The 16580-nt window shown below is 34.0% G+C and overlaps 1 protein-coding gene across 2 annotated transcripts in view; it reads right to left on the bottom strand.

Annotated features, from left to right (window-relative positions):
- EPHA6 (EPH receptor A6) overlaps positions 1 to 16580 on the bottom strand; it is a 1039321-nt gene that overhangs the window by 391211 nt on the left and 631530 nt on the right. The window contains exon 6 of one of the 2 annotated variants that reach the window (XM_025282417.3): positions 5396 to 5520. In XM_025282417.3, coding sequence (XP_025138202.1) covers positions 5396 to 5520 — 125 coding nt within the window. Of the gene's footprint in view, positions 1 to 5395; positions 5521 to 16580 lie in introns of those variants that run through there. The other variant, XM_025282425.3, reaches the window with a different exon arrangement.

Genomic DNA, 16580 nt, shown 5'->3' with positions numbered 1-16580 from the left:
GACATAGAGAATAGACTCATGGTTGCCAAGGAAACATAGGGGAGGGATGGACTAGGAGTTTGGCTTAGTAGATGCAAACTACTACATATAGAATAGATGGACAACAAAGTCCTACTGTATAGCACGGGGATTATAGTAAATGTCCAGGGATAGACCATAATGGAAAAGAATATTAAAAACTAATCCATAAGTATGTATAACTGAGTACCATGCTGTACATCAGAAATTAACACAACAGTTTAAATCAACTATACTTCACTTAAAAAAAAAATAAAAAGATGACACAGTATATCCCAGTTAGCCTATCCCCAAATGCCAAGCCAACTCTGGGCTCTATACTTCTTTCCTTGTTCCTTCTCACTCTAAATGATATTGACTATGTGGCTATAGTAGAATAGATATTTTCTATTTTTTCTCTCCCTTGTTCTTTATCCTTTCTCCTATCTCTTGCTCCCTGCCTTCCACCCCATTTGGCAGTTCCTGGAAATAAGATCAGCTGCTTCATGAAGTATTATATAAAGCATGCATGTGTGTGATCAGCCACTCAGTCGTGTCCAGCTCTTCACAATCCCCTGGACAGTAGCCCACCAGGCTCCTCTGTCCATGGGATTCTCAAGGCCAGAATACTGGAGTGAGCTGCCATGCCTTTCTCCAGGGGATCTTCCTGATACAGGGGTTGAACCCACATCTGCTTGTCCCCTGCATTGGCAAGCAGATTCTTTACCACTGAACCACCTGGGAAGGCCATTATATAAAGCATGTATATCTAAGTTGATGTCATTTTTTTTAACAGTTTCCAGTATAAGTATGCTGTACTTTGAAGAAACATATTGTTAGTGAGTAAATATGAAATATAATTTTTTGTGACTTATACTTGAATTTCTTCATTATTTTAAGTGCCTTTTCATATTTATAGTATATTCATGTAAGTTTAAAACACTTTTTAAGTATGAAAATGTGGCCAAGAATTTGGAGAGTATAATTAACTGAATAGAGAATATCTAATTAATTATAACCCACAAGCTATAGATTTTCTTTTCCATAGTCTGCTCATCTCACATACACACACACACACACACACACACACACACACACATACAGACACAGAAGACAATCATAGCTAGGTTTTAATTTTTATTTATAATTATGATGTGAAGATTATTGTTCCCTGAAGTGAGTTATTTTTAAAAATGTGCCTGTATATTTAACTTTAGCACACTTAAGTTATTTGAAAGATAGTATATCTATATAACTGTATAAACACAAACATAATAGCATTTGAAAATAGCTAAAAATGGAAGAGATTATCTTTCTGAACCCTTATTTTATAGATGAGAAAACAGGAATAAGCAACTTAAGGTCTAAGTCAAACTTAAATGTCCAAACACTTAGACCAGTGCCTTTTTCTAAGCAAAGGTCACTGGTAACAATAATATGTGTTTGATCTCAGACATTTGTAGACACCTCACATTCTAAATCGCTTAGTTCAGTTCAGTTCAGTCACTCAGTCGTGTCCGACTCTTCGCGACCCCATGAACCACAGCACGCCAGGCCTCCCTATCCATCACCAACTTCTGGAGTTTACCCAAACTCATGTCCATTGAGTTGGTGATGCTATCTAACCATCTCATTCTCTGTCATCCCCTCCTCCTCCTGCCTTCAATCTTTCCCAACAACAGGGTCTTTTCAAATGAGTCAGCTCTTTGCATCAGGTGGCCAAAACACTGGAGTTTCAGCTTCAATATCAGTCCTTCCAATGAACACCCAGAACCGATTTCCTTTAGGATGGACTGGTTGGAAGTCACTTAACTTCTATTCTAATTTACAAAGTAATTCTCCTAACACAATGAGAACTTAAGACAGCACAGATTATTCAAAGAATGGTATAAATATTGATTATTTGTGTATTAATTAAGGTTAGCAATACAGTGTATCTTTGATTGAAAGGAAATGTAAAGTTTAAATGCCTAAATTGAAGATGGAGGCATCAATATTAAAGACTGTGGAGACTATGGATATCATGACAGGCTGAAGAGTAAAATTCTATCATAGCTCACTGAGCACTGAGGTGCCTTAGCTATTACTTGGTGTGTCAGGAGATCTACTTGGATCACCCCTACCGGTTTCTGCTCCCATCCCCAGCTACTGTGTGTTTTGTTTTTAAAGGCTTATGCCTTCCATCTACTTTAGACACCAAAACTTGGGCTTGTGGAACCACAGTGGAGAACCAGAGTGCTTATGACTTTTTTCTGAATACCACATCTATATGTCCATTCAAAACCTGTTGTCAATGATTGATAAAGCCTGAGTATGGAAGCTCAGCTTCTTTGTCACCATAGAATGAACTCTGAGATGTAATTTAGACTCAAGACCTCTCCTTGCTCACTCTGAATTTGATTGACATCTTTCTCAGAATCCTGTTTCTCCGTTGTCTTACCAGTATTCCTAGGAGGTTTCTTAATTAATCACTTGTACAAAAATTCCCATCTCAGAGTTTGTCTTTAAGCAACTGGATCTAAGACAACTACTAAAGCTATTTAGAATCTACCCATTCTTCCATCCATCCATATATCCATTTATCCATCCATATTTATCTATATTTGCTAGCTTGCTCTCTCTTTCTTGCCTCCATCTATGTACTTCCATCCCTCATCCCATTCTAACAAAATAAATAACACCTAAAATGCATGTTTCCTTTCCATATTCTCTATATTAATATAATTATACAAAAATATAAATATATGGGGGAATAGGCTCATTCTCATATATTTGGGAATAACCCAAATAGGCTCATTTGCACCTGTTCTGCTTTGTATCTTATTCTTCTTACTGAAAATTATTTAGATTCCTAATAAAGAAAAATATTAGCAATTTTAACTAAGAGTTCTATTGTAAGTTACTCTACTGATAAGCTTTATAAAAATAATTCTTGGGAGGAGAAACTTATAGTAAGAATCTGCAGTCATAGTTGGGAAACATTTTGATGCTGTCAATCATTTTACATTCTCTCTGAGAGTTTGACATTCTAACATCTTGACTGGTTTCCAATATTTTATATATTTATATATGAAGACATTATAATTTTTATTTAGTTTATACATAATTCCTATGCTCTGATTCTATATTATATTATATATAGGCCAAATATTTCTCTAATGTTTCCTTAAATGATATTTAATACTGAATTCGTATACTCTCCATCCTTCAGTTCAGTTCAGTTCAGTCACTCAGTTGTGTCCGACTCTTTGAGACCCCATGAATTGCAGCACGCCAGGTCTCCCTGTCCATCACCAATTCCCGAAGTTCACTCAAACTCACGTCCATCGAGTCAGTGATGCCATCCAGCCATCTCATCCTCTGTCGTCCCCTTCACCTCCTGCCCCCAACCCCTCCCAGCATCAGAGTCTTTTCCAATGAGTCAACTCTTCGCATGAGGTGGCCAAAGTACTGGAGTTTCAGCTTTAGCCTCATTCCTTCCAAAGAACACCCAGGACTGATCTCCTTTAGAATGAGATCTGTTTATAATTAATCTTTACAACACACTAGAAGGGTTGGTATCTTTATTTTCCTTTTGTAAATGTGAAGTCTGATTAGGGAGATTAATAGACTTTTTCCTGACCACAAGCATTAGAGTCAAAGTCAGAACATGAATTAGGAATCCTTGGCTTCCAACTCCATGTTAAATTCATTAGCAATGGATCATTGCCATTTTCTTATAAAATAAACTCCTTTGTAATATTATTTATTCTATTATTAAAACATGGATATTATGTCAGTAGCCATCTCTGAGGATATTATTAATTTCTAAAGTTCCAATTGGATGAATATGGTTCTTTTCTTATAGAATCAGCACAATTTTTCTTTAACTGGAAATATTATGTTATTTTCATCTTCAGATATATAAAGCAAAAATGACTATAGAATAAGATTCATCTTCTGTGTATGAAATATTACCTTTATAATACAAGATAAATATTTTTATTCTGAAAATTTCCTTAAAAATGTGTACATTGCTTTTTAAATAAACTGAATTATTTGAGTATATGAAGATATATTTAAATTAATGGACAGAAAAATATGTATATTCCTGTGACAGGATGCCATAGGTTGTAACATTTGGAAGGATAGACCAACAGGATTTCTGAGCACAAGCTGGCCAGGCCAATGTACAGAATCTATAATCTAATTAAACTGAGTAAATTCCTCCTTTCTTAGACTATGGATTTTTCCATGTCAGTTAATAATAATGATAGCTTTCATTGACCACATAATTCTGAAATTACTAAATATAATCATGCTACTGAGTTACTTCTCCCCTTTTCAAACTTACATTTGTTCAGAAGCAGTAGAATAGAAAAATATAGACTTTTATTTCTCTTCTTTTTTATACTGTTCATGGGGTCCTCAAGATAAAAATATGGAAGTGGTTTGCCATTCCCTTCTCCAGTGGACCACGTTTTGTCAGAACTCTCCACCATTTCTCTTTTTGCCCTGCGTTTCTTCATAGGGAAACTAAATTTATTTGTGATGTTCCTTTGATTCCAGTAAGTTATAGAAACACAACAAGTTCTTTCTTATTATAAGATACCACTGGGAATTATATAAATTTTTACATAATATTTTTAAATGTAATGCTCATTTTATCAATATTCTAGGTTAGTATCAGCCCAATGGGACATATTCTCAGAATTGACTCTATGTTCTGCCATAACATCTATAGCAATGATATCATAATGGTGAGTGAAAGGGAGAAAGCATAAAGAAAGTAGACTTGTGAATGTCATAAAACTAAGGAAGTATATAATTAGGGAAAATATAGTGATTGAGAATTTTAATGACAGAAATGGAAACTAAAGTTAAGATTTGATTTATTAACCAGATTTATCTTGCTACCTTATAAAACAGCTGACCTGAATGGAAAGACAATTTTGAATTCATCAGCTATTTTCATTTATACCTTAAATAATACTTTGCAAATTTTAGCAGACTATAACTTTAAATTCATTGGAAAGGATATGGCCCACTGAACTTGTTTTAGATTATGGTAATTCCATTTTACTATTTTTTCTGAAGTGAGTTTTAGAAATAACGTTATATTCATTAAACTGTAAGCTGATGAATACAATCTCTCACTATATTGTAAAACTCAGAGAAAGTGAAGATAGAAATGTACATCCTGTGTCTTCTACCTTAATCTTACATAAAACAAGGCAAATTAATTAAGAAATTATAAGCACTATAGTATAGTAGAGAATATTTAAAGACATAGTAGGTAAGAAGATAGGCCAAAAAGAACAGGTTTCAAAGTAAAATAATATTCTATAACAATATACTCAATATATATATGCATATATATGTATATGTACATTTTGAGGAAGCTCCAAATAAGACCTACTTTCTCATAGTACTTGATCTCGTAGTCCAGTATGGCTCCATTGGAAAAAGCAGGTGCTTGCCATGATAGGGCAATGCTATTTTGGGATGCCCAGTCCTTTCTTACCATACCTATCAGGGAAGGTGCTGAAAAGAAAGAAAATAACTAAGAATTAATTGGCAGGAATCATTCTCCACAATGCTTTCTTTAACATTTTGTCTCCCAAGGAAAACACAATTCTTGTTGAAGTGGACACCAATTATTGATGTCAGATTAATATGATAATCAGGATATACTTTATTCAATCCAAATAAAATATTAAAATTTATTTATACACTGATGGCTCAGTGGCAAAGAATTTTGCCTGCAGTACAGGAGCTGCAGGAGATGCAGGTTCAATCCCTGGGTTGGAAAGACCCCCTTTTGATCCCTGGGTTGGAAAGATCCCCTGGAGAATGGCATGGCAACTCACTCCAGCATTCTTGCCTAGAGAATCCTATGGACAGAGCAGCCTTGTGGGCTACAGTCCAGAGGGTCACAAAGAGTCATATACAACTGAAGCAACTTAGCTCACATGCATGCAGAAACAAATTAGGGAACAAAGGAAAAACTCAGATAGTCCAAGAATAAGGACTATAACTCATCATCTCTGATTCTGTTAGAGGACAACATTTTTCCTCAAACTGGCTTTGGTTTTGAGCTATAATATGAAGTATAATAGACTTGACTTCTATATTTTCTCAAAACTAAGACTACTATAGAAAATCCTCTGCAATTACATGATCATTTATAAGCTTTCTTTCTTTCAAGAGTTAGTACTTAATGAAATTTTAGTACTTTATAGAAGTTACATCACAAACTTAACTACAGCATATTTTGGCTTATCAAAGAGAGGATCATTTCTTTTGCAAGGTTTCTATGACTTCTGACTAAAGCTGAAATATTTAATTTATGAAGTTTATTTTGAATCATGTCTGTCTTCTTTTTTTATATAACATTATCTTAACAATCCAATCCTAACCTAATCTTGTATACAATGCAGGTTTTTTTATCTAACAAAATACCTCTCATCTTTAAATATTCAAATTACTTACAAAAGGAATTTTTACATAGAGAACTAAAATTCAGTCTTAAAAATACAAACTAAATATACTTAGATACCATTTCTCATCTTAAATTGGCAAAAAAATCCAAAAACTTGACACCAGGCTCTGTTGGCTAGACTGTGAGGAAAAGGCTTTCATACACTGTTGGTGTAAATGCAAAATGGCATAATCTTTATAAAGGGAAATTTAACAATTTAAGGCAAATTATATGTTCATTTACACTTTGGCTTTGGGAATCTATTGAAAGATACACTGCACAAATATGAAGTGACATATTTACAAGACTACTCATTGAAATTTATTTGTAAAGCCTGGAAATAATTTAAATGCCCATCAATAAGGGACTGGTTTAAAAATCTATGCTACATTCGCCAGAGAATTATGAAACTGTAAAAAAGGAATTGTGACTATCTATAAATACTAGAATGAATTTACTTCAGGATTTACTTTTAAATGAAAAAAGTGAGGTGGAGAAAAATGTATGAAAAAAATATCTAAGGATAAATTTAAGAATAAAAACTAGTAACAATGGTTACTCTTAGAGGATGGGAGGCTAAGATGGTCACTACAGGGTTAGAAGAACATCATCTCTGAATATAAATAATAAAAAACAAATGAACACTGAAAGAGCAATCTCAAAAGATTAAAAGAAATAAATCTCTGTATTGAGTTGAAAGCATAGCTTCTGAGAGGAACTACTTAAAATGACATTAAATGACAGTTACTTAACCTACATCTCAATGGGACATATTCTAAGTATCAAAAAAAAAACACTGCAAAATTATTGAACTGTTTTTAGTAATGATATTGCAAGTGGTATTACTGGTATTGTAATGCTGAATGTGTGTGTGTGTGTGCGCACGTGCACACACACGTGTGTGTGTTTGTGTGTATTAAGAGACAAATCAAATGAATAATTACATTGGTGTTATTAAGAACTAGGATTTTTTTTCCTATGGGAAAATAGAGATACAGATGTCAGACCAATGAAGGTAAGTAAAAACCCTATCCCAGTAAACCTGAATTAGAAGTATGATTATGAACTCAAGTATCTTTCCAGTTCATTTTCAGAAATTTCCAGACCAATGAAGGTAAGTAAAAATGCTATACTAGTAAAATTGAATTAGTATGATTATGAACTCATGTATCTTTCCAGTTCATTTTCAAAAATCCATTCACATGTACTAAATGCAGTTGAAAATAGGATTTGAAGAAACTGATTCTCTATGATCAAGATGAAATGTTTCTTTAGTTTCTAAGAGAGACTCAAGTATTAAATGTGGTAATTTACTTTCCAAAGTTGTTTTTGTATCTTAAGGATAAACTACTTTCTTAAATTTGTGAGAATGACAAAGTTGGTTCTCATAAGAAATTAAGTACTTTAGAAACTATATTTGAGACTCATTCCAGCTGCTTAATGACAGTATTATTGCTGTACTAAGGTATTTTCTTAAAATGAGTGATAATTATAGAAATTGCTGAGAAATAGAAGAGTTTGTGCCATAAGCTAAAATAGAAATATATAAAATGGTAAATAAGAAAATGTTCTGACAATTCACTATGTATATTGAGTCATATTCACTACTAATAAACTACCGTTAGTCAATTAATGGTATTAATTCCTGCTGAAAAAAGCATTAATGTTCTTGGAATTATAGTATAATCATGAATTAAATAGTGCTTTATGGAAAAACTAAAACTTTAATGTGAATAATACAAATTAGAAGTTGACTAAAGTATATAAAAGTATATCAATTCATTACTAATTTGGAAAATGTCCTTTTCATGTATACAAATGTTACGGTTAATTTTCAGTTTAATGTACAATAACACAAAGCAGTATTACCAGTGTATTATATTTTGTTTCATAATTGCTTAGCACTCAAGTTCAAATGATACAAAACTTATAAGAAATTCAATTATGCCAACAGCATTTTAGAATGACTATTGGTTAAAATATGGGTACCATCTTTCCTATTTCCAGCTCTTCAATGGTTATTTAATTGTACAGACACATCATCTAAATTATATGAATCCTCTTCTATACTTTTGTAAAATAGAAAATTAAGAGAATCTATTCTCTAACTGGAGAAGGCGATGGCACCCCACTACAGTACTCTTGCCTGGAAAATCCCATGGATGGAGGAGCCTGGTAGGCTGTAGTCCATGGGGTCGCTAGGAGTCGGACATGACTGAGCGACTTCCCTTTCACTTTTCACTTTCATGCATTGGAGAGGGAAATGGCAACCCACTCCAGTGTTCTTGCCTGGAGAATCCCAGGGATGGGGGAGCCTGGTGGGCTTCCGTCTATGGGGTCACACAGAGTCGGATACGACTGAAGCGACTTAGCAGTATTCTCTAACTACATAGATTCTTCACTTATAAACGGACTTCAAGGTAAGATCTATATAAAATCTAAAATCTCTTCACTTTTGCACATTCCTTTCATATGTAAACATCTATGTTTTAAACAGTTGCTAAATATACATAATTCTAGATAATTCTATTTTAAACCAATATTCTAAATCCTACTCTATATTTTAAAAGAGTTTCCATAATTTTTACTTTAGTGGCTACTATTCAATTGTGTTGCTCTTTTATCAAGTCATTACTCTAATGTTGGATTTTGAGGTTTAAAATATTGTTTTGTCAGAATTCTGACATTTTATGCATAAATTTTGATTTTGTTAAAATTATTTTAGAGAGAAATTGCTCTATATAATTTGGATTTTGTGTCATACTATTATTACCATAGTGCTTTTGAAAAAGCTATCACTGGCGACCCACTCTGGTACTCTTGTTTGGAAAATCCCATGGAAGGAGGAGCCTGGTGGGCTGCAGTCCATGGGGTCGCTAAGAGTCGGACACGACTAAGCGACTTCACTTTCACTTTTCACTTTCATGCATTGGAGAAGGAAATGGCAACCCACTCCCGTGTTCTTGCCTGGAGAATCCCAGGGACATGGGAGCCTGGTGGGTTGCTGTCTATGGGGTCGCACAGAGTCGGACACGACTGAAGCCACTTAGCATATCGATATTACTAATCACACATTTTAAACACTTAATGAGTTGAAAGCAGAGGATGTAGAAAACAATTTACAGGTCAATACATCTCAAACACTGCATTTTATGTTTTCAGGGAAGAACATTACACAGAATTTCATTTTAAAATAAGGTTTCAATACATGAAACCTAAAGCATTTGCTTTGAATATATCTAATGAATTTGTCTTAATAATTCAAGTTTACATAGTATCTGAATTGGCATATTGTGAAAACTCTGCAGTACCAACTAATACAAAGCAGAAAATACATTTATTCCTCCACATGAGAAAAAGTGATTTTAGGACACAAAAGAACAACTATTGATCTTTACTTCTGATTCTAAAAAGTTAGAGAAGGAAAGAAATAGTCAAGGAAATAATATCTTCTGGAGTCTGTCAGATCAGATGCTAACCAATGTTTCCTGAGTGACAATTACCTATTCAGTACAGCCTTCAGCAGAATCGTGTTTTTGATATACATCCTTTCTTAAGTCTTCAAAAATCTTAGCTTTGACCTTCAACATAAATGACTGGTGAATAGATTACCACATTCTTGAAAACGCTTTTCATACAAACCCTTTTGATTACTACATTTTTTGAATCTCAAGTAGTTTACCAAAAGCTATGTAACAAAAAATGAAAATAAAAGTATGAAGGGAGTTAGTTCTAACAAAAGAGATCTTACTCACACTTAGAAAAGTTTTGCTTTCTTATGCTTATATGGAGATACCTAAAGAAACAGTGAATTATTCTAGTTAAGTATTTTGCTCTTAATTGAGCTAATCAATTTTTATTAAATGTTTATATTATGCATGTTATCTTATTATATTGTCATAAATCTATGGGGAAGACATTGCCTCCATAAGATGATGACATTGAGGCTCAGAGAAGTGAGCAATTGTTTAATGATATAATGAGAAGGCCAATTTTGGTATTAATGCAGAATGTCAAAAAAGAAGTGGAAAATTTAACATTTTTGCTATACTTTCTCTTAAAATTAATTCTATTCGGTATTGTAAATACCTGCTCAAAAGTGGTAGAAATGAGGCAATGTTACAAGTATCCTTGTTGTCTTCGAGTTGATTATTTCTTTAAATTTTAAAATATCAAACACTACTGTTCAATTTTACTGTTCAAATTTACTACTGTTCAATTTTACACTGTAGTTTAGTCACTCAGTCATGTCCAACTCTTTGTGACCCCATGGATTGCAGCACATCAGGCTTCCACATCCTTATTTATCTCCCTGAGTTTTCACAAACTCATGTTTGTTAAGTCTGTGATGCCATCCAACCACCTCATCCTCTTTTACTCCCTTCTCCTCCTGCCCTCAATCAAATTATATTGTGGATTATCAGAAATATGTCTTATTTTTAGCATGTAATCAAGATTTACACCATGGGTCATGAGGTGTTTTCCTAAAGATCAAACAAATGTTGCTAATTCTCAGTCATCTATTGAGCATACTGGGTAAATGAAGGTTTATTTATTGTGATATGCATACCAGCATGAGTGTGTGTGTGTGTGTGTGTTTAGATGAAAAAGACAGAGTGGAGCAGGGAACACTCCTATGCACATGTGTTTGTGACAGTGAAAATCTTAATAGTGAATGTTATATAATATAATCCCAATATACGAACAGATCTTATAAGCAGTTTAATACCTTTTATCACCAATGCAGAAAATACTTCAATGTATTTCTGATAGCTGAGTAACTGCTTCTTACTTTAGCAGTGTAGTATTTCACAAAGAGTATGTAAAGAGCATAGTACTTCACAAAGTACTATATAAAGAGTGCAGTGCCTCACAAAGTACTATATAAAGAGTACAGTACTTCACAAAGCTATCCATTGTCTTTTAAAAATCTTTAATTGATAAAACATCTGGAGTCATTGTTTGCCTCCTATAAGTTCAACCTCAGTCCTAATGCTAGTGCTGACTTTTAGTACAAATAGAACTCTTTTCCTTTGCTTATCTATCAACCTCTTTCTTTTTTTATTCCTTCTTTCTCTACTTTCCATTCTTCTTTACTTTCTTAATTTCCTTTTTTAGTGCTTTTCATTTTGTCTTTGCTTTATGCCCTCCTTTCTGTGCTTCCCTGTGCCTCTTTCTAGGCACATCTATCAACAACAGGATGAAATGTGAATTCAAAACAATAATATAATAAATAATATAGATTAGAAAGTAGAACTCAGAACAGACTTTTAAGACTATATGATTTTCCTCTCTTCTTTGCTAATGAGCCAGTGGGTATAACTGCAGAGCACAAGTATGTAATAGTGTTTCTTTTGTGTATGTAGAGAAGAAGAACACACCCAGTACACTATTCTTACTTGTGAAAGTTTGTAAGTGTGATATTTAGCATGTGAATTGACATTTTTGAAACCTGATAACATGCTTCAAAATATTTCTGATCTTTATCTTGTTCTGAAAATGTCTATTAAATATACTGTGCTTTAGATAGCATAATCTATCTAATGGTATCTGTTACATGTGCTTTTCTTTTCTTGTGATTTTTCCTATAATCAGTGGTGATATATATTTTTATCTACTTCCCTGTGTAGTCAAAACCTGATTATGAGCTTGAAATATACAGATGATGCTTACATACAGCAGAACTTGTGCTTTATTTTCTTTATAGCCTCTGTCTCTTTTCTACACCTGAGAATAAAACTGTGGTATGTTCAACCATATGACCTGTGATGTGCTAAATTATGGCATCCAAATATTTCTACATTGTAATCCCCAGAACCTGTGAATGTTCATATCTGGTAAAGAGACTTTGCAGTTTTTGATTAAATTAAGGATTCTTAGATGAGATTACTCTGGATTATCCAGGTAGGCCTAATATAATCACAGGTACACTCATGAAAAAGAGATAGGAGAAGATACCTACACAAGAGAAGGCTATGAGCCAAGGAATGCAGAAGTTGGAAGAAAGGAGTGTATCCTTCTTGGAGCCTGCAGAAAGAACCAGTCCTCCTGAAACCTTCACTACAGCCCTATAAGACTTATGTTGGATTTCTGACATATAGAACTGTATTATGATAAATACAGGTTGTTTTTGAGACAATAAGTTTGTGATGATTTTTGCAGTACAACAATAGGAAACAAACAGTTCAACTGATTAATCTGTGCAGACCTTAATACATTTGAGTCAGTAGAGAAAGTAGGTAAGTTTTTTAAAAAATATGTTTCTAAAACAGTGATTAAAAAGTCATCTATTTATATTTTGAAAATTAATCCTTTGTCAGTTGTTTCATTTGCAACTATTTTCTCCCATTCTGAGGGTTGTCTTCACTTAGCTTACAGTTTCTTTTGCTGTGAAAAGCTTTTAAGCTTATTCAGATTCCACTTGTTTACTTTTGTTTTTATTTCTGTTACTCTAGGAGGTGGGTCATAGAGGATCTTGCTTTGATTTATGTCATCAAGTGTTCTGCCTATGTTTTCGTCTAAGAGTTTTATAGTTTCTGGTCTTACATTTAGGTCTTTAATCCATTTTGAGTTTGTCTTTGTGTATGGTGTTAGGAAGTGTTCTAATTTTATTCTTTTACATGTAGCTGTCCAGTTTTCCCAGCACCATTTATTGAAGAGGCTGTCTTTGCCCCATTGTATATTCTTGCCTCCTTTGTCAAAAATAAGGTACCCAGAGGTGTATGGGTTTATTTCTGGACTTTATATCTTGTTCCATTGGTCTATATTTATGTTTTTGTGCAAGTACCATACACACTATTTACAGTAACTAGAACATGGGAGCAACCCAGATGTCCATCGATAAATGGATACAGATAAATGGATAAAGAAGTTGTGGTACATGTACATAATGGAATATTACTCAGCCATAAAAAGGAACACCTTTTTATGTGTTCTAATGAGGTAGATGAACCTAGAACCTATTATACAGAGTGAAGTAAGTCAGAAAGAGAAAGATAAATGTTGTATTCTAATGCATATATACAGAATCTAGAAAAATGTTACCAAAGAATTTTTTCACAGGGCAGCAATGGAGAAACAGACATACAGAATAGACTTATGGACATGGGGAGAGGGGAGGAGGGGGTGAGACACTTGGAAAGAGTAACATGGAAACTTACATTACTGTATGTAAAATAGATCATCAATGGGAATTTGCTGTATGCCTCAGGAAACTCAAATAGGGTCTCTGGATCAATCTAGAGGGGTGGGATGGGGCGGGAGATGGGAGAGACTTTCAAAAGGGAGGGGTTATATCTGTACCTATGGCTGATTCATGTTGAGGTTTGACAGAAAATAAGAAAATTCTGTAAAGCAATTGTCCTTCAATAAAAAAATAGATTAATAAAAAAGTCATCTATTTAATACCTAACTCATCTGATATATTACTTTCAAAAACTATTTGATCTGATCCTTTGAAAAATATTTTGGATACTCTGATCCTATAGATTTTCCTTATTTAATATACAATGTCAGGGTTCTCTTTTTCTATGTTACTTACTAGAAAAGGATGGGATCTTCCTCTTTCTGATTGTTACCACCTTAAGTTACAGGTGATATAGGACAAATTTTTTTTTTCTAGTTTTTCCTCAGAATTTATTTGTCTATTTTTAAAAAAGTATATAGCCTTGAATTTCAAGAGTTTTTCCCAAGGGAAAAATTAACATCGTTCAACACAAAGCTTGCACAGTCTTTCAAATTCTTCCTGCCATGCCAATATGAAGCTGGTAGGTGGCTTAACAATATGTTAGTGGAAAATATGTGGATATATTGGCCCAAAAAACTTTCACTACCTGCGGAGCACACAATGAAACATCACTATTAATGACGGGTCAAAATGACATGGCACTATCAGCTCTTAAATATACAGAATAAAATCAGAAGCATCATCTTTAAATTTATTTTCAGCATAACCTGGCCTTTTTAATTTCTATTTTATTAGCTTTATGACTGGCTAATTTACTCTGCTCACTGTTCAGTATATTGTGAGGCTGCTGTTTTCAGTAATTAACACCATATACCTCTACTAACTACTATATCATTTCAGAAGCATGTGGGAAACTGTTTATATAACAGATGCTCTATAATGCAGTTTCTTTGAAATATAAAGTAAAAAATATCCTCAAATTAGACCAGTCTGAGATTCTGTTGACCTTATCATTACTTGTCAACTATCAGTAAAAATATATATGTTGTACCATTATTTTTTAGGAAGTTAACATATACTAGCCACCCAAATCTCAGAAAGTTCACCTGGCCCTAGAGAAAAATCAATAATTTGTCACATCTCATCTTGGTGGTTTAGTTGCTAAGAAGTGTCTAACTCCTGTGAACCCATGGACTGTATCTCTCCAGGAAACTGTCCATGGAATTCTCTAGGAAAGAATACTGGAGTGGCTTGCCATTTCCTTCTCCAGAGGATCTTCCCAACCCAGGGGTCAAACTTGGGTCTCCTGCATTGCAGGCAGACTCTTTACTGACTTAACTATAAGGGAAGCCCTTCTTATCTTAACTTCACATATTTTCCCAATTCATAATATTTCACTATATTAAAATTAAGAATTGGTTTTCAGTAATGTTTCTAGGCAAAAGTAGTTATCATTTAAACTGTAAAAAATTAAACTGTAAAATAAATAGATTTAAAATATAATATCCTAGTTATATTTGAATATGATTGGTAACTTCTGGGCCTCAGTCAATACATCAAAAATTCTGCATCATGTTCCAGGATAGGAAAAAGTCAACCAACTTAAATATTATCATAAACAAGAAAAATTCTATTAAAATGACCAGGAAAATCATCTATATTAAATGACTAAAATCATTTTAACATATATTGTGGAAAGCAGCTAAGTGAAAAAGCTTGCAAAAATATAATTTTAAAATAATATAATGAATAAAGTTTTACTTTCACATTCTATTACTACAATGCCTGTCTGAGAAGACCTTACAAATAGCTGTGAAAAGAAGGGAAGCAAAAAGCAAAAAAGAAAAGGAAAGATATACGCATTTGAATGCAGAGTTCCAAAGAACAGCAAGGAGAGATAAGAAGGCCTTCTTCAGTGATCAATGCAAAGAAATACAGGAAAATAATAGAATGGGAAAGACTAGAGATCTCTTCAAGAAAATTAGAGATACCAAGGGCACATTTCATGCAAAGATGGGCTCAGTAAAGGACAGAAATGGTATGGACCTAAGAGAAGCAGAAGATATTAAGAAGTGGGAAGACTACACAGAAGAACTGTACAAAAAAGATCTTCATGACCAAGATAATCATGATGGTGTGATCACTCACCTAGAGCCAGACATCCTGGAATGTGAAGTCAAGTGGGCCTTAGAAAGCATCACTATGAACAAAGCTAGTGGAGGTGATGGAATTCCAGTGGAGCTATTTCAAATCCTGGAAGATGATGCTGTGAAAGTGCTGCACTCAATATGCCAGCACATTTGGAAAACTCAGCAGTGGCCACAGGACTGGAAAAGGTCAGTTTTCATTCCAATCCCAAAGAGAGGCAATGCCAAAGAAAGCTCAACCTACCGCACAATTGCACTCATCTCACACGCTAATAAAGTAATGCTCAAAATTTTCCAAGCCAGGCTTCAACATTACGTGAACCGTGAACTTCCAGATGTTCAAGCTGGTTTTAGAAAAGGCAGAGGAACCGGAGATGAAATTGCCAACATCTGCTGGATCAAGGAAAAAGCAAGAGAATTCCAGGAAAACATCTATGTCTGGTTTACTGACTATGCCAAAGCCTTTGACTGTGTGGACCACAATAAACTGTGGGAATTTCTGAAAGAGATGGGTATACCAGACCACCTGACCTGCTTCTTGAGAAACCTGTATACAGCTCAGGAAGCAACAGTTAGAACTGGACATGGAACAACAGACTAGTTCCAAATAGGAAAAGGAGAACGTCAAGGCTGTATATTGTCACCCAGCTTATTCATGCAGAGTACATCATGAAAAATGCCGGGCTGGTGGAAATACAAGCTGGAATCAAGATCGTGGGGAGAAATATCAATAACCTCAGATATGCAGATGACACCACCCTTATGCCAGAAAGTGGAGAAGAACTAAAGA

This window comes from Bubalus bubalis, chromosome 1, assembly GCF_019923935.1.
Source record: "Bubalus bubalis isolate 160015118507 breed Murrah chromosome 1, NDDB_SH_1, whole genome shotgun sequence".
Classification (NCBI taxonomy): domain Eukaryota; kingdom Metazoa; phylum Chordata; class Mammalia; order Artiodactyla; family Bovidae; genus Bubalus; species Bubalus bubalis.
This window is presented reverse-complemented; position numbering and strand designations above follow the sequence as displayed.